Source organism: Boleophthalmus pectinirostris, unplaced genomic scaffold (assembly GCF_026225935.1).
Source record: "Boleophthalmus pectinirostris isolate CB_2022bp ecotype Guang Dong unplaced genomic scaffold, ASM2622593v1 HiC_scaffold_22, whole genome shotgun sequence".
NCBI classification, from domain to species: domain Eukaryota; kingdom Metazoa; phylum Chordata; class Actinopteri; order Gobiiformes; family Gobiidae; genus Boleophthalmus; species Boleophthalmus pectinirostris.
In genome coordinates, this window is record NW_026571190.1 from 34,302,704 (window position 1) to 34,321,880 (window position 19,177).

The 19,177-nt window shown below is 38.2% G+C and overlaps 1 protein-coding gene across 1 annotated transcript in view; it reads right to left on the bottom strand.

Moving 5' to 3' along the window:
- Positions 1-7,621: 7,621 nt before the first annotated feature.
- zgc:154142 (uncharacterized protein LOC555481 homolog) overlaps positions 7,622-19,177 on the bottom strand; it is a 65,459-nt gene continuing 53,903 nt past the window's right edge. Inside the window, 7 exon segments of the mRNA XM_055158500.1 lie at positions 7,622-7,812; positions 9,646-9,935; positions 11,629-11,723; positions 13,472-13,584; positions 13,734-13,916; positions 15,882-16,103; positions 17,414-17,548. Coding sequence (XP_055014475.1) covers positions 7,622-7,812; positions 9,646-9,935; positions 11,629-11,723; positions 13,472-13,584; positions 13,734-13,916; positions 15,882-16,103; positions 17,414-17,548 — 1,229 coding nt within the window.

Here is a 19,177-nt window from a genome sequence, read left to right on the forward strand (position 1 = left end):
GTCCAATGTTTCAGGTAGACTATATGTTTTTTATTCAGTCGGTCATTCAAGTTTATCCATTTTACGTTTTTAAATTCATAATTAAAGGTTTTATATTGCACATAACTGACTCTTGTGAGGTTTTAGTCATGTTATAATGCTGTTATCTCCTCAAAAACAGACCTGGAGTTGAGTTTTGTTTCATTCACGCATGTTTAACACACAAATCTTCCATATTTAGGTTCTTCAGGAGTTCTTCAGTTCTTCAGCGTTTCAGATTCATGCAGCTAAAACCTCTAACAGTCTTCCTGAAGATTTGAGACAGGCCTCTAATTTGACGCTGTTTAAATCCAGGTTCTGTTTATCTGCTTATGACTGAAAGGTTTTCATTTTTCATTCCATTCTCTTCTCTCTAATTTAGTGTCTCTCTCTGTCTCTTTTTAATTTTATGATGATTCTTTATGTTTGTATTGTGATTTTAATGTATTTCTTATTCCGTAAAGCACTTTGAATTACTTTGTTTACGAATTGTGCTATACGAATAAACCTTCTTCTTTCTAACACTCAGAAGTTTCTGTTCCACCTTCTGATGTCATGTGGTAATACAGGAAGTGCTCCACAGTGTTTTTAACTCTATACACCAGGGTTCTTCAACCTTTTTTCTCCAGTGAGCTACCTTTACAAAACAAAAATGCCAGAGAGCTGCTAATTTCAGAAGTCGCAAAGAAGCGGTAAATATAAGAGCCACGGCGAGCCTTAGATGGGAACAGTTAGATGCTTAGAAAACATAAACCATTATCAATTTATTGGTGCACCAAGCCTGATACATCAGTCGATTTCACTTCGTAGAACCCGTCTGACCTCGCAGCATTAGGATTCGTTCGCTCGACGGGAGATGGGTACTTTTTTTATTTAACCAATCACTGCTATTTCGTCATGACCTATGTAATGTGCTGCTAACGGGACTAACTGGTATATTAAGCTTTTTCCAAATCCCGTAGGAAGAAGGACAAGAACATCTTTCCCCTTGATAAAATTCACCAAACATTCTCTTTGTTCCGGCTTTAAATCCTCGATCTCATGAATTGTTGCCAACACAGAAAGTTTGGCTCTTTGCTGATTATCTGGTGCCCGAACTCGCACTTCCGGGGTTTTTGCGAATTGTCTAGTGTATTCTGATTCCTGACCTAGTCGCTGGAGAGAAATGAAACTGAGCGGAGGCACTAGGTAGCACCAGCCTGACTACGGTGCGCCAAGTTAGGTATCAAAATTACACATTTACAAAGGTAATTATCAAATTTTACTTATTATCCACAATGCAGAGAATTCAGAAAACACTTGGCGAGCTACTTGGAAGGAGGTTTAGGACAGGACACGTTGAAGACCCCTGCCATACACCTTCACAAGAATCATTTGGATAATTTCAGCTTTGGAATTGACAATCTCTACTGAACAGAAGGTAAAAAAATAGCTTGAAAAATGTGAAAACTAGTGCATTGTGACATCACAACATGGAGCAGAGCATTTTGAGCTTTGGAGATGTGGACAGACTAATAATAAAACTACTCAAACATGTGTGAATGAAACAAAACACAACTCCAGATCTGTTTTTGAGGTGGTAACAGCATTATAACATGACTAAAAGCTCATAAAAGTCAATTTTGTGTAACATAAAACCTTTAATTATGAATTTAAAAATGCAAAACGGATCAACTTGAACGCTTTACTGAATAAAAAACATAGCTCAGATGTCTACCTGATACATGGGACAACTCCAAGATGAATAAGGGAGACATTTGTAAATCAAAACCAAAAGTATTACATTTCTACAATACACAAACACAGTAGAAAGGTTGACCATCAGAAGCTGTCTTTTCCACCTTTTCTTATGTCTCTGTATGAAAACAAACCGGGAGCCACGTGACCAAAGTATTCCTAAAACTTAACTCTTTGTATCTGTTGGGATCTGTAAACCAGCACCATCCCAGAGGAGCAGGAGGTCCCATTATATTCTGGATTCTCCAGCGCTGATTCACTCATTACGGGAATTCTTGTGCTGCAACTTTAAAAAGAGAAGCTTCTACTTACACAGATGGTCAGAGCTCCAGCCCCCATTCTTTCAGTGAAGAAAAGCAGCGGAGATGCAGTTAAAGTCCTCCTCCTCCTTTATCCTCTCCTTCTCTTCACTAATCTCCCCCCAGACTTGGAAATCCCTTTAAAATGTTCCAATTATAATCCATGACAAAGCCGTAGAATGGAGGAGTTGTCAGTGGATTCCCGGTGGGCTAGTCCTGCCTGCCCATGAGCAAAGAGATTTAGTGCATGTCTCTCTTTCTTCCTCTCTTCCTCTCCCTCTCTCTCTCTCCTCCTGAGCTGAAATCTGAGCCGGGCACTCTGATTGGTCAAGGGGAGGTCACGTGATCAGGGGGTTCATGCCCTAAACTTTGAAATGTGTGCCTGCAGGAGCTGACTTAGACTTAGACTTAGACAAACTTTACTGATCCACAAGGGAAATTATTTGGACACAGTAGCTCACACATCACAATATAAGAAAATAACAAAGAGAAAACATATAAATGGTAACAATAAATTCTAAATAAGTAGGAGGAAACACAAGCAAAAGAGAGAAGAGACTAGTCATGCTACGTGGTGCAGGCTGCAAATTAAAGCTCCTATATGACTCAAAACTGACTCTTGTGAGCTTTAAGTCATGTTATAATGTGGTTACCTCCTCAAAAACCTGGAGCTGTGTTTTGTTTCATTCATAAATGTTTGACTAATCCTTTATTGTTAGTCTGTTTACATCTCCAAAGCTCAAAATGCTCTGCTGGGTTTCAAGTTAATAGCTCCTTTGACATTTTATTCAGTAAAGATTGGCAATTCCAGGGCTGAAATCATCCAAATGATTTTAGTGAAGGTGTATGGAGTTTAAAAACACAGTGGAGCGCTTTCTGTATCACCACATGGCATCACAAGGTGGGACAGAGTGTTTTCTGTTTGAGAGAAGAACTAAAGAGCCGAAATATGCAGGGTTTGTGTGTTAATTAAGCATGTGTGAATGAAACAAAACACAACTCCAGGTCTGTTTATGATGAGTACGACTGGGTATCATCAAGAAGTTGCCGATACGATACTTATCTCGATACAGTGCACTTTCGGTTCAATACAATATATTTAATTTCATGTTAAATCACTTTTTGTGCAAATTGAATATGAAACACAAACATTTTCCTCATCAAAACTGTGAAAATGTCAAATGTGTCACATAAACTAGTTTCCTTCCTCTAAACAAACAACAAAACTGTAGCGCTGTAACAAAATAATTTAGTAAAATTTACCAAAAAATACTCTTGACGATATATCGATACAGCAGCCCACGATATCGATACTGTATCATCACATTAAACGATACGATACATCAATATTTCAATAATTTTGCACACCCCTAATGATGAGGAAACAATATTATAACACAGATCAGACAATAGTGTAATATGGGCTCTTTAAAAACAATATTGTGACTTTATAGAGTGGCAACAGTTATTTTACATTTTATATGAGTGAACATAAGAATTTCCATATCATTTTTTTTGTATCCTTAAAAAATAGTGACAAAAATAACCAAACTTTCACAAAATATATATCTGAGATCACTTTTATTCCAAATTATTTACACATTGTATTCTGTCCATTTACAAGATACTTTTAAGCTTTTACACTACACTTATTTGTAATAATCTATAAAAGAAGTTCTCCTAATTCACAGTATATAAAAGAGAGCAGCAGTTTTCAGGATTCACAGTGTTGGTTTTGTGGGTCTCTGTGCTGAATATTCTTCAAAATGATAGAATATGTGAATAATAACATCAGTGTGTCATGAAACTAAAAGTTAAATTTCAAACTAAGGAAAACGCTTGATATAGGAGACTAATTTTGATAACACAAAGACGGGAGAAAAAGTAGATGTAACTTTGTTTGGGGGTACATCACCTGCTTGTTTCTATGGAGATGTCATTGCTCTGCCTGAAATGTTCCACGGTGTGACATTAAATAGCTCTTCCTTAATTTTTTTTTTCAATTACAGGTGGTTTTATAGCTCTAAAATACCTAGAAAAACAGACATTCTGACTGTGAACATGGTCGCCTCTCCACAGATCTGACCTGTAACTTGGTCTGGTTTGATCTCCGTGATAGAAGATAGAAAGGTTTAATGCCATACTGTGAAACATTCCAGACAAAGCAATAACAAAGCATTTGACAGACCCAGAAAAGTTACACAATGCACCTTTAAGTCACCATGTGGCTTTATATACTTCTGTTTCCATAATGATACTTGTTAAATTGAGTATCCAATTTGTCAGTCATATAGAATTTAAATGTATTGATTTATTTTTGTTTATTTAATTTATATTTATTTATTGTAATTGATGCTTAAAGTGTATTTTAATGATTATCTGGCAGTGTTCTAAACTGAAAGTGTTGATAAATAAAACTATATATTTAAAAAAATTAAATAAAAATTGAGTATCCATTTTCAATCCTGGTTTTAGTATCTGATTTTCAATATTTTAACAACTTTACTACATAACACAGTATATCTCAAGTCTCACAGTGTTGCTTTAAATGATAACTTTCCTAATAATTTTCTACATTGATACTTTGCAGTGAAGCGCTGGGGGTGTTCTACATGTATTTCTACAGTGGAATGTGCTGCAGTTACCATGGTGAGGCAATGCGCACAATAGGAAACACCGCCAAATAAGTTTTAAATCTGAAAGGTCAAGAAAAAACAATACAAAATGGACTTTAACAACACATTTTGTTCAAGTTTTCAGAAAACTTAGTCTCACAAAGCCTCAGACGGAGCAGTGCCTACAGTTAGCGTCACCCCCCCACCAGGTCTGCAAAGTATCAGTACGTATGAACAGTTATGAAATGGTGCTCAGGTGTTTTCTAGTCGAACCTGATGCTTTTCTCAAACACAAACTTCTTGATGTTTTGCTCGATCCAGTGGCTGAAAGCGGACACGCGCGTGAACACAGACGGCTTCTTGTCTTTGATGCAGCCCTGAGGCCCAAAGCTGACGATGCCGTGGACCTCCCAGGGCGAGCCGGCAGACTCACAGGCGAAAGGTCCACCGGAGTCTCCCTATGGACCAGAGCAAAGAGGTACAGAGGTTAGTGCTGTCATAATGCTACCATTTCAAGCTTTTAAATGAATTTAGTTTGAGCAAGTAAAGATTTACATTCTTATACAATGGAACATATAACATAAGTGAAATCAGAATAGAAGTGAAAATAACCACAACAACAGCAAAAAAAAATTAAAAAAAACTGCCCACTCCTATTATTCTGCCTCCACTAGCGTTTCGGAACTAGCTTTACAGATAGCGAACAGTATCCTCAATAAGCACCCAGGAAGCCTCTTGCTGTTTTGGATATTTACTGAAGGTTGACTGTAAAACTGTAACATACAAAAAATAAATCCATATTACAATTATATCTTTACATTTCAACAAACAAAGAATAATCAGAGCTATATAAAACAACATAGGGCAACTCAACAATTCAAAATATATACAACAATATCAACAACATCACAAAAAACATCTATACAACAACCAATTAGCATCATGCTAACATCAATAGAAATCTCCTTAGAAAGGCTAACGCTACTAGCATATTACATTTTATCAGGGATCTCAAAAATAAAACAATTCAAAGTGCCTCATAGAGTGAGTTAGTATGTTGGTGTTACAATACTCACAGACAGATATTTCTATAGGCCCAAAAAACAGTTCACAGGAATAAAAAACTGACAAGAACAGCTAAAACAAAAACACTGGCAGAAGACACTGACAGTTGAAAAGCCTAAAACAATATGGCAGCTACGGTAGCTGCAGTAGACAAAACAGATAAAGTCAAAACTATTTATTTATTTATTTATTTTTATCAACTGAGGCAGAACACCTATACTCCACTATTTTAATCTAACACAATTAGCTTTCTTTTGCATTTTTCAGACATTTTTATTAAATTATATGAACTATTTACAAGTGTAGACAAAGAGTCACTGTTATACAATACAATTTCAAGCTTGATTTTCGATACTAAAGAATAGAATTGATACTCAGTACTAGGGATGTAACAATAACCGAAATATCATGATATCGTATCGTCAAAGTTCTCACAATAATATCGTGGACCGTCACAATATATCGAATTACAAGTCTCTTTGGTTAAATTAAAAGTTATGGAGCAGCAATTGCTTAAGAAAAAAAGACAGAGTGAACTACATAGACCATGATCCTTTGCATTTCAGTGTAGACTACAAGAAGAAATAACAGTTCTGAGCACTTTTAAGTCTTAGTTTTTTGGATTAAGATTTTAAGAGGAAATGTAGTATATTCACAGTTTTGTTTGCCTCCATAAAATATTGCAATAAATACTGTACTGTGAGATGAATATCATGAAAATATCATACAGAGAGATTTAGATATTGTTACATCCCTAATCGTGAGCCTCTCCGAGATATCGTGAGTTTTCCCATGATATTGCAATAAATATCGTTCTGTGAGGTTCATATGGTGATGATATCGTATCGTGAGACTTGGATATCGTTAAACCCCTACTCAATACAGATTATGATACCATGGTGATAATCGAAAGTCTTTTTAGAATGTCATTTTCAATATTAAATCATAGTATTTTCTTTTATATTGAATGAATGAATATTTATTCGGACAGAAATGCACAGAACATGCATAGAAAACGTAAATACATAGATATCATGCCAAACCTAAATATTTCTTTTCTATGATAGCCAAAAATAAATGTCACTCAGATTTTACTTGTGTCTGAAAAGGAGTCGGAGGATTTAAATATTTATTGAACCTCACCCCTTTTTTCTACTGTCCCAAATTAACAGAGCAAATAGACTTCTTGGATTTCAATTAGAGCCCTGCACTCCCGCGGGCTTCTCATGGGACCCGACGCAAAGCAGTGCGGCACAGGACACATTTTGAAAGCTCATTGCGAGCGTGGGCGGGACTACACGACACTTGACCGGGCGGGTGGAATGATAAACTGCAGTCCTGCAAACTAAATATGAGTGTAAAGTAAAAAATACTAATGATGAATGTATGCCTATCATACATCATTTGTGCCTCATATTTTATTTGACATTAATTAAAACATTTTGAGCAGCCTAAATATGCGTTGTGGTCTAATCTCACGCACATTTTAGACAATTCCTTTTTGCTTCTCTGTGTTTGATAGAGCTTAAGAAAGCAAAATTCCCCATCTTGTGGGCAGGAGCAGGACAATGTAACGCGGGACTGAAAATTATGATTCCTTGCGGGAGCGGGACTGCACAGTGCCGGTGAGGGCAGGAGCGGGACTGAAAATTCAGTCCTGCGCAGACCTCTAATTTTGAATCACTTCAGGATGCAGTCTGAACGTAGCCTAACCATTTTCCTGTATTCAGTTGTGTACAGAGCTGTGTTGTGTTACTTTTGCTTTGTTATTTTTACTGCTTATTTAGATTTTATTATTACTATTTACATTGTTGCTCTTTGTTATTATATTGTGATGTGTGAGCTACTGTGTCCAAATAATTTCCCTCGTGGATTAATAAAGTTTGTCTAAGTGTAAGTGTAAGTGTAAGTCTTTACCTGGCAGGCAGACTTGAGTTCATCAGGAGAGCCGTACCCTGCACAGATCATAGAGGGCCTCAGAGTGTCCCACCAGTACGCCGGCTTACTGCAGGTGGCGAAGTCTATAACGGGGAGGGCGGCCTGGTTCAGCTGCTCAGCCACTTTGGGGAAGAGGTTTCCTGAAAGCACATAGTGAAAAACATGTTAAAGAGGGAGTATAGTGCAAATGTTTGAGATTTCTACCATGTTATAATGTTGTTCCCTCATCAAAAACTGAGGCTGTCAGACTTTTGTACGGTGCACACTGACTTCCTGCTTAGTCTGCCTCTCTATCTTGCCACACATTCTACTTGTACTTAACTGTCAGAGCTGCTAAATGCTCTTAATGTACTTTTTAAAACTGCTTATTTATTATCGTTTTTATTTCTCTTAATCATTGGGCCTTGAGAAACACATATGGTTCTGTTGTGTTTCTCTCGCATGCTTGAATGACAAATGAAGAACCTTAAATCTTGAAAAACATGCCTGAAGAGGGTTTAGGGTCATCTACACATGTTCTACGCCAGGCCCTATTCAAACCTTCATTATGTTTAGCTCTAAGATTTTGTACAAGGCTCCGCCCACAAGCTCCCAAAAATATACAAGAACAAACAAAGCTAGGGAGCCCGCCTTTCCCACGTTTTAGCTAACTCGTTTCCTCGTTTTAGGCAATTCGTACACATCACTACAGGGTGAGCTCATTGTTCCGAAAGCCCATTCACGCATGCACGCGTGCGCGTGCACACACTTCGAATTTACGAACAGTTTATCCTGTTACAAGGCATCCAGCATCTCTACTGTGTGTGTGGTCGGACTAATGGGCTTTCAGAACTATGGGCTGACCCCGTAGTGATGTGTACAAACTGGCAAAAATGTGGGAACGAATTAACTAAAACGTACGAACAAATTAACTACAATGTGGGAACGATTTAGTGAAAATGTGGGAACGATTTAGCTAAAACGTCTCAACAAATTAACTAAAACGTCGGAACAAATTGACTAAAAGTGGGAACAAATTAACTGAAACATGGGAACAAATTAACTAAAACATGCTGATGAAGATCAGCTCTTCTAAGTCCGATGCCATGGTTCTTGGCCGGAAAAAGGTGTCTTGCCTTCTCCGGGTGGCCTCAAGTGGAGGAGTTTAAGTATCTCATGGTCTTGTTCATGAGTGAGGGGAGGATGGAGTGTGAGATTGACAGGCGGATCGGTGCAGTGTCAGCAGTGATGCGGTCGCTGTATCGGACCGTTGTGGTGAAGAGGGAGCTGAGCTGAAAGGCGAAGCTCTCGATTTACCGGCCAATCTTCGTTCCTACTCTCACCTCTGGTCATGAGCTCTTTGTAATGACCGAAAGGACAAGATTGCAGATACAAGAGCTCAAAATGAGTTTCCTTCGCAGGGTGACTGGGCGCTTCCTTAGAGATAGGGTAAGGAGCTCAGTCACACGAGAGGAGTAGAGCCGCTGCTCCTCCACGTTGAGAGGAGCCAGTTGAGGTGGCTCGTCATCTGTTCCGGATGCCTCCTGGATGCCTCCCTCGGGAGGTCCCACCGGGAGGAGGCCCCGGGAAGACCCAGGACACGCTGGAGGGACTATGTCTCTCGGCTGGCCTGGGAACGCCTCAGGGTCCCCCCGGAGGAGCTGGAGGACCTGTCTGGGGTGAAGGAAGTCTGGGAGTCCCTGCTTAGACTGCTGCCCCCACAACCCGGCTCCGGATAAGCGGAAGAAAATGGATGGATGGATGAATGGGTGTGAATGATTTAGCTAAAACGTGAGAATGAATTACATATTGTGGGAATGAAATAGTAATTTGAGGCCACCATTTAGTGTCTTTTTTCGCGTACGTCATCAGGTGGGCTCCCTATCTTTGTTTCTAAAATGTGTTATAGAAATAAAGTGTATTTGGATTCTTCAAATTAGCATCTGATTTTCAATACTTCAGTTTTGACAACCCTAACTCTCATATCTGTGTACCTTTTTCATCGCCCCATCCCGTGACGAAGCAGGGCGTCCCGGCGGGCATCACGGCCCCGGGTTTGGGCAGGCACACGGGGCTGATCTCTCTGCTCATGTTGACCTTTTCCGACAGGTGGACCAGGGCGATGTCGTTGGTGATGTCTGAGGAGTCCTGCTCGTACACAAAGCCCTCGTGACGAATGATGCCGTCCACTTTGTAACACGCCTCCGCCGATGGGACGTCCGCCGAGGAGTTCATGTGGTGCTTCCCCAAACACATTCGCCAAAAAGAGGGTTTGTTCAGAGGGCTGCGGTGAAGAAAGAAGCAGAATCAAAATGATGCATACATATTTAAAGGAGCATTGTGTAACTTTTTTGGTGGATATGTCATGTTCTCTTCCTTGATCGTTCAACAGTATGACATTAAACAGCTCTTCTTTACATTTATTCAGTTTCAAATGGTTTTATAGCTCAAAAATACATAGAAAAACATGTATTCTGACTGTGAGCGGGGTCGCCTCTCCACAGATCTGACCTGTAACTTAGCCTGGTTTGGTCTCCATGAAGATAGAAAAGCATTTGACGGACCCTCCACCAGTTACACAATGTACCTTTATAAGATTGTTTAAACACTCTAAAAAACTAAATCTTGCCAAGTTATGATGACTTAAATTAAGAAAGCAGTAAATTTCATTTAACAAGTAAAATTATCTGCCTTTTTGTACTTAAATTATAAAAATACATCTTGCCACTCTTAAAATACGAAAAACAAGAACTTTTTACACTTAAAATAAGAAACAAAATCAAAAGTTGCTTTAATTAAGAAAAACACGCTTATTCATTGATAGATCAATTTACTTGTCAAGTTGAATCTACTCAAATAAAGTAAAATATTCTTAATTTAAGTCACTTTAACTTAACTAGATATTGTTTTTTTGTTTTTTTTTCCAGTGAATGTAGATTAGGGGTATCAAAGTGTAGGAATCATACACTAATTGATGCTAAAACTATCGAAACTAGATACTCATTTGAGCAGGTATCGATACTAAAAAAGTCACAATCACAGGGCAGAAATGAACCTTTCCTGAATCGCTTTAGAACGATCTTAAGCTGTATCAGAACAAGTATAAAAGCACATAGACTAGTGTCAGGTCCAGACATTTGTGAAGCCATAGATCGACGCTTTGTGCACCTTGTTCCACTTTTTAAAAAGCCTCAGAAATAAATCCATGGGGAGCGATCCAGGTGCAGTTAAAAACTCTTCACTGAGTATTCACATATAATTGAGGACAAATAAATCACACAAAAGGGGAACTTTAACAGGTCAAGATTGACAGGAGGCAAAAAACTGTTCGGCTTCCATGATGTGTCTTAAATAAGCAGCCTTAGACCGAAAAATATTACAAAAAATAAACATTACTTGGGTAAATTTATGATTAACATTAGCAATAATTAATTGAAAGAAAAATGTAAATAAATCAAATTATTTTTAAGCAAATAATCAACAAATAATCATGTTAACCATAAAGAATTACCAAAATTACCAAAAATCATGCATTTTTAGTAAATATAACACATCAAAAAATAACACTGCAAAAAATAAAATCTAGCCAGTTTTGTGCTTAAATTATGAAAATACATCTTTCTACACTTAAAATAAGAAAAATAACATTTTTTTTGCACTTAAAATAAGAGACAAAATCGAATGTTGCTTGAATCAAGAAAAACAGACTTATTCCACTGGTAGATAATAACACAAGTAAAATGTTCTTAATTTAAGTCGTTTTAACTTACCTAGATATTGTTTTTTCCAGTGTAAATCAAACAAAAAAAAGAATAATTATCTCAGTAATGAAAATACTACAAAATTACAAAACTGGGTTTAGGCTCCACCAACTAGTACATGCCCATGGCCCACTAATCAACCTACCTGGACCACTGAGGGATTACACATATATAAGACCACATACATAAAGTACTATGATTAAATGATACACTTACAACATGAAACAATGTGCAGCAGTGAGAATCCATTCTTCGTGAATTAGAGATCCTCCACAGCCGTGCATGTATGGAATGGGCAAAAGGAGGGTCGCCTGTTAAAGACATTTTAATTTAAATTATATTTTAAATTTACAGTTATACAGTTATACAAATACAGTTTCAAGGCTTTATTACACTGGACAAAACAGTGGTACTTTAAAGATCCTATATTACACAAAATGGACTTGTTATAAGTTCATGATGTTTAATGAATGAATGAAAAAAAATACAACTCAATGTGTGTTTATCAAATCAATGTCTTTGGAGGGTCACTGCAGCCAGGCCGGCGCCACCTAGTGCCTGCACTCAATTTAATTTCTTTCCAGCAACTAGGTCAGGAATCAGAATACAATAGACGATTTGCAAAAACCCTGAAAGTGTAAGTCCGAGCACCAGCCAATCAGCGAAGACCCAGACATTTTGTGCTGGTAACGATTCCCAAGATGGAGGATTTAAAGCCAGAACAAAGAGAATATTTGGTGAATTTCATCACGGGGAAAGACGTTATTGGCCTTCTTCCTACAGGATTTGGGAAAAGCTTAATATACCAGTTAGCTCTGTTAGCGGTGCATTACATACGTGACTACCAAATATCAGCAATTGGTTAAATGATAAAAAGTACCCCCTACCGTCACGCAAACAAATCCTAATGCTGCGAGGTCAGACGGTTTCTACGAAGTGAAACTGGCTGATGAATCAGGCTAGGTCACTGCAGCCAAGTGGTTAAAACAGTTTTTAGCAGCTACACAACATCACTAAACTGAGAAAAATTTTTTTCAAATGCAGATCTTGAAATGACTGTTCACTCTTTTATTTCATATTTTTTAGATCTTGGTAATTCTCTTGTTACTTGTTTTAACGCTTCTAAACTTAAGCAGCTGCAACTTGTGCAAAACACGGCTGAAAGGTTTTTAATAGGAGCTAACAGGAGAACACACATTACACCAGTTTTATCTTCACTGCACTGACTTCCTGTTAAGTTCTGTTATGATTTTAAAATCTATCTTGGTTTTAACTTACAGAGCTTTAAATGGAAAGGCATCCCAGTACATCAGTAACTTCCTGCGCCCCTACACCTTAGACCGCACCCTCTGGTCCTCAGGTCAGGGCCTCTTGATGATCCCAAAGAGCCGATTTAAAACTCGGAGGGACGTGTGCTTTCAGACTGTGGCCCTCAAATTATGGAATGCCGTACCCCTAGCCTTCCAAAAATTAAAAACTGGGATGAAGTCGTGGGCCAAACTAAATATTTATTGAAAAATTTCAACAACATCTGCATGTTTTCTCTTCTTACGAGGTATGTAATGTTAAACCTTTTCTTACTAAAATAAATGTTTAATAATAGTTTTGCTTAAACACTGAATCCAGAACAAGTATAATATAAAATAATAACAACATTTTAAGTAAATAATGTCTCTATAGTCAATCTGTAGCCGGCGGGCAGCTCTAATACATATTTGACATGATCTCGTGGGCTAAATATAATTATATCGCGGTCAAATTTGATCCCTGGGCCTGAGTCTAACATGTCTGCTATAGACTCTTCTAAAAAACACCTCAAGAAGCTGCTTTTTAGATAAGCTTTTAGTTGACCGTGTAATTCCTCTGTTCTTGTATATGTTGTTGTTGTTGTTGTTCATTGCACTTTAAAGCGCTTTGTGATTTTTTATCCATGAAAGGTGCAATATAAATAAAGGTTTACTTAACTTATTTACTTATGATGAAGAAACAACATTATAACATAGATCAGAAAATTGCATAATATCGGTCATTTTAAAACCACTTTAAAAATGCTGCTCACCTGCATAGAAACCTGCCAGGGCCATGAATGGGGCACGGCCTCCACTCCATTGACCACCCTCAGAGTGGCATTACTTGGTTTGATCGCGGGCTGCCCACAATCTTTAGGCCAGGCTGGAAGAGAAAATGTATTTTTATTATTTATTTATTTGATCATTATTATTTTTTAGATATAACTCTGTGTAAGATTAAACAGTATGGGTAATCAGTGACTCTGTTGGTGTGTTGAAAAGCTCGTATCTTTTTCGAGTATTAACACTTACTGATGGTGATGTTGTCCCAGGGGTTAGGAGGTGGAGGAGGAATGGTGGGAATAACAGCAGGATTGGTGGTCCAGTATCCACGGAAACCACTCTGCTGATTGTCTCTATTACTGACGAAGCGCACGATCACGCTGTTCGCAGGGACGGTAATAGCGTTCGGAGGGGCAAATCCACAGAATCGACCTGTACAACGAGAAGCAGATCCTCTTTGTAACAGAGAATCAAACACACCGACCTCTGTAGAGCAGGGAATATTCCACAGTATGACATTAAACAGCTCGACATTAAATTTATTCTATTACAGGTAGTTTTATAGCTCAAAAATGTAGGTATTCAATAATAATAATTTATGGAATAGTCTTGACAAAGATATAAAAGAATTAAGTACATAAAACAACACATAAAATCCAATGCGATGTGTATGTATGAAAAAGGAAGTTGTTGTGCATTATCGTGAAGATTTCTGTTTACAATTGATTAATAATCGTGACTGAACTGAAATGTACTGATTTTAAATGTTTTAAAGTAACTATCGGTGTTGATGTTTTGTCTGGAAAGGAGAAAAGGGGGCAGATAACTTAAGCTGACTCTTCTTCCTGCTCCTTTTCATTCATGTCTTGTATGTTTTGATGGAATGAAATAAATAAATAACTAAAATAACTATTCTGACTGAGCGGGGTTGCCTCTCCACAAATCTAGGTCAGTTTGTTTTGAAGCCCACCTTCAAACAAAGATTTATGTTTTTCAATGTATTTTTGAGCAATAAAATGTGAGCATATATATGTGATAGATAAGTTTAATTTAATACTGTGGGACATTCCGGGTAATAACATGCAGTCGTGTAACCACAAATGGAAAAGAAAAGTTGCGCAGTGCACCTTTAAAATTTCACTAGGGCTGGGTATCATGACGAAGTTGCCGATACGATACATATCTCGATACATAGGCCACGATACGATACATACAACTTTCGATTCCATAAAATAAATTTCAAATCGATTCGATACCGTTCAATAAAAATAAAGGCTAAATCATGTCCGTGATGCCAAAAGTCTTTATTAAACCACTTCTTGTGCAAAGTGAATATGAAACAAACATTTTAATCCTCAAAAATGTAAAAACTTCAAATGTGCTGTATATATGAGTTTCCTTCCTATGAACAAACAACAAAACTGTAGCACTGTAAGAAAATAATTGAGTATAATATACCAAAAAATACTCTTAGCAATATATAAATACAGCAGTCCACGATATCGATACTGTATCATCACATTAAACGATACGATATGTCAATATTTCGATATTTTTGCACATTCTTCTGACTTTTTGGGTTTTAAGCAGGAGGTGTCAGAAGAGTTATCTCAGGGATAACTGGCTTGTGGCGGCCAAGCGTTCATAGCGACGTCGCTTTTTGATCCTTCGATGTCGCCTCTTCCTATCATTGTGAAGCAGAATTCACCAAGCGTTGGATTGTTCACCCAGTAATAGGGAACGTGAGCTGGGGTTAGACTGCCGTGAGACAGTTTAGTTTTACCCTACTGATGATGTGTTGTTGCAGTAGTAATCATCACATTAAACGATACGATATGTCAATATTATCACTATTTTTGCACACTCCTAAATTTCACTATTTTTTGGAAATCATGACATCACACTAGGGAAATCCTGTTACCTAGCAACCATTTTGTACACATAAATTATTATTTAACAAATAATATTATGAGAAAACACATTTACAGTAGAGTGTTGAACTCATGTTTAAAGTGTCAGTGAAATTATTTATTTTGTGTAAATTGTACCGAACGTTTGGATGGAATTCATCAGTGTGTTTTAGAACTCTCTATTTCCTGTAATTTTCAACATATTTAAAAATTTTTCTTCTTCTTTTTTTCTTCTTCTTCACAAAGTTGTTCTTGATTGGTGTGACTCGGTCATTTATATGTACAACAGGTATTATCGCAACAAATAAAGTAAAAAACTGAGAATGTTAAAAACCTGTCAATCTGGCCCATCTTCCTAATATTATGAAATTTCTATTATTTACCGGTTTAGTCCTGGTTTAATTCTGCTTTAGACCTGCTTTATTTCAGAGTTAGTCCTGGTCTAGTTTTAGTTTCATTCTGGTTCAGTTGTAGTAAGAAAACTCACCTATTGATGTCATCGTTGCTCCGTTGAAAACCTCCACGTAGTCCACACATTTGCCAAGCACGTTCACAGCTTGCAACTCAAAGTGGGTGAACGCCACATGGATACTTGATGCACTGGGATTTTTGACAGTCCATGTGCAAACAGACTGGGCCGCGTAGTCATTGGGCCAGTTCGGAGACGTCATCTCTCCCTGCTCAGAGCTGAAGCTGCCTCCGCATGGTGCTTGGCAAATAGAAAAAAACACGTTTGATCTCTACCATTCGGGATTTTGAGCTAAACAAATACCTGTATACAAATTGTGTTACATTAAAGGTCCAGTATTGAGCTTTAAGTTATGACAGAATCAAAAACAGACCTGGAGTTGTGTTTGGTTTCATTCACACATTTGTGTAATCCTTTATTATTAGTCTGTCTACTGTACATCTCCAAAGCTCAAAATGCTCTGTTCCACCTTGTGATGTCATGAAGCTGTAGTTTAAGTTAACAGCTCCTTTTACCTTTGACTTCAGTAGAAAAGGGAAGTTCCAGAGATGAAATTACCTAAATGATTCTAGTGAAGGTGTACACTGCAAAAAACAAAATCTACCCAAGTTAAGATGACTTGAATTAAGAAAGTTTTATCATCCATCCATCCAATTGTCTTCCGCTTATCCAGGGCCATCAGGAACAGATGCCCGAGCCACCTCAGCTGCTCCTCTCGACGTGGAGGAGCAGCAGCTCTACTCCTAGCTCCTCCCATGTGACTGAGCTCCTCACCCTATCTCTAAGGGAGCGCCCAGCCACCCTGTGAAGGAAACTCATTTCGACCACTTGTATCCACGATCTCGTCTTTTTGGTCATTACTCAGAGCTCATGACCATAGGTGAGGGGAGGAACACAGATTGAGTGGTAAATCGAGAGCTTCGCCTTTCAGCTCAGCTCCCTCTTCACCACAACAGTCCGATACAGCGACCGCATCACTGCCGACGCTGCACCGATCCGCCTGTCAATCTCACGCTCCATCCTCCCCTCACTCGTGAACAAGACCCCGAGATACTTGAACTCCTCCACTTGTGGCGGGGACTCTCCACCCACCCGGAGAGGGCAAGACACCAACCAAAGTTTGATCATGATTTGAGTAAATTTCACTTGACAAGTAAAAAAATCTACCAGTGAAACAAGACTTTAATATATGAAAATACATGTTGCTACTCTTAAAATAAGAAAAACAACAACTTTCTGCACAAAATCTAATGTTGCTTGAATTAAGAAAAACACACTTATTTCGCTGGTAGATAATTTCACTTGTCAAGTTGAATCTACTCAAATAAAATAAAATGTTCTTAATTTAAGTCATTTTAATTTAGCTACATTTTGCTTTTTTTTGGTGTGTATGGAGTTCTTGTATTACCACATGACATCACAAGGTGGAATAGAGTGTATTAAACATGTGCAAATGAAACAAAACACAACTCCAGGTCTGTTTGTGATGATAAAATAACACTATAACATAGATCAGAAAATAGTGTAATATGAGCTCTTTAAAGTCTTACCTTCTGAAGCGTCCACGGCTCTCCACTGGGCGTGAAAACCTGTGTCCACTACTTTTTCATTGGAGGAGAAGCTGATGTGCAGTGTGTTAGAAATGCTGACTATATCCTGAGGGGCTACATGACCGCAGTGGGTGCCTGAGGAAAACAGAAAATAGCCAGTGTCAACACTAACTGTGTGCGAGGAGAAGTGGGCACCAATAAAATGCATTGAATTGATATAATACCTTTTAACCCTCTCCAGGCAGGCGTTGCAGATTTGCAACAGCTAAATTCCAATTACCTACTTACTCCACATCCATATTTTATGAGCTTTTTTTTACTCAGGAGCCTTTTCTCCCATCCATGCTGATAAACGTGGACGATGCAGACTGTGCAAGAATGACTACACGCAAACGGCCTGCCAGAAGTGCAAAATACTTTTTTTGTTTACATAGGATAAAAAAGTCAGGATTGTATATTACTACCCCATATTATAATTTTCCCCAAATATCAGATTTTTCCTGATACTAAAAATTTATTTGAGCCTGAGAGGTTAAAACCAAGGGCATAGGTTTGCATCGGGACAGTGGGGACATGTCACAGCCAATATTTGGGGAAAGGAAAATAGTCCCTATATATTTGCTTTTTATTTTAATTAACACAAATATAAATTATTTCAGATATTTTTCCAAACTCAGTAGTATTAATTGAACATGTTTTAGTTCACATTTTGTTTCTTAGACGTTCTGAGATGTATTGTGATATGACGGGTTGATGGGTTACTTCTGCCGCTGTTTCATTGGCTGTAACAGAGTGATGTCATTAGTGGAGCCAGGAGCCTAAACTGGGAAAGCGGCAGAACAGGACTAGCACCTGAAGATGTCGGCTTGAGCAGGAGTGAGTGAAGATGCTGCGCACCAAATTTTGAAAAACATTTCAAAGGGAACTCATTTGGCTTTATCTTAACTTAAACTTGCCTTATATTGAGTCGCTGCGGAAAAAGAGCGAATATCACCACAAGTGCACCTCCCAAACGGAGCCCTACTCGTGCGCTGTTAGCAGCCGGACTCTACTGACAATATTCCATGGAAAAATGTACGGACATGACCTCACAAATATCTCATCACCAACAAGCAAAGGGAAATCTGCTACAAACTTCTACATCGCTGTTTTCTGCTAAAGAATCATCTTAGAAGGACAATGGACACAAACTGTACATTACAACCTACGCCTATGTTTAAAACACCCAAAGACTGTTACATTGCACTATTAATTCACTCCATATTCCATACTATTGAACCCATAGTTGTCCTGGGGCAGACTGACAGAAGCATGGCTGCCAATCTGCGGCATCAGCCCCTCCAACCATCACCAACTCTCTCACACACACACACCACATTCACACAAGGCATGGTGGGTGAAGTTTCTTGCCTAATCACACATAAAACAGAAGCTGGTTCTAGCATGAATCTACTGTCCGACTTTTGGGTTAGGGGACCACTGCCCAGTCCATTGAGACAATCTTGTCCCGATGTCCAGATCTTGAGCTTGTTTTAAATCAGGGGTCTCCAACTTTTTTCCTCCGGTGAGCTCCTTTACAAAACTAAAACACCAGAGAGCTATTAATTCTAGCAGCCACAATAAATTGAGACAATTATTAGAAAGAAAGTTGAGCCTTAGGGTACAGTTAGATGCCTATAAAACATAAACCATTGTCCATTTATTAGTGCACAAAGTTGGGCATCAAAATCATACATTTACAGTGATACTAGGCATATAATTAAG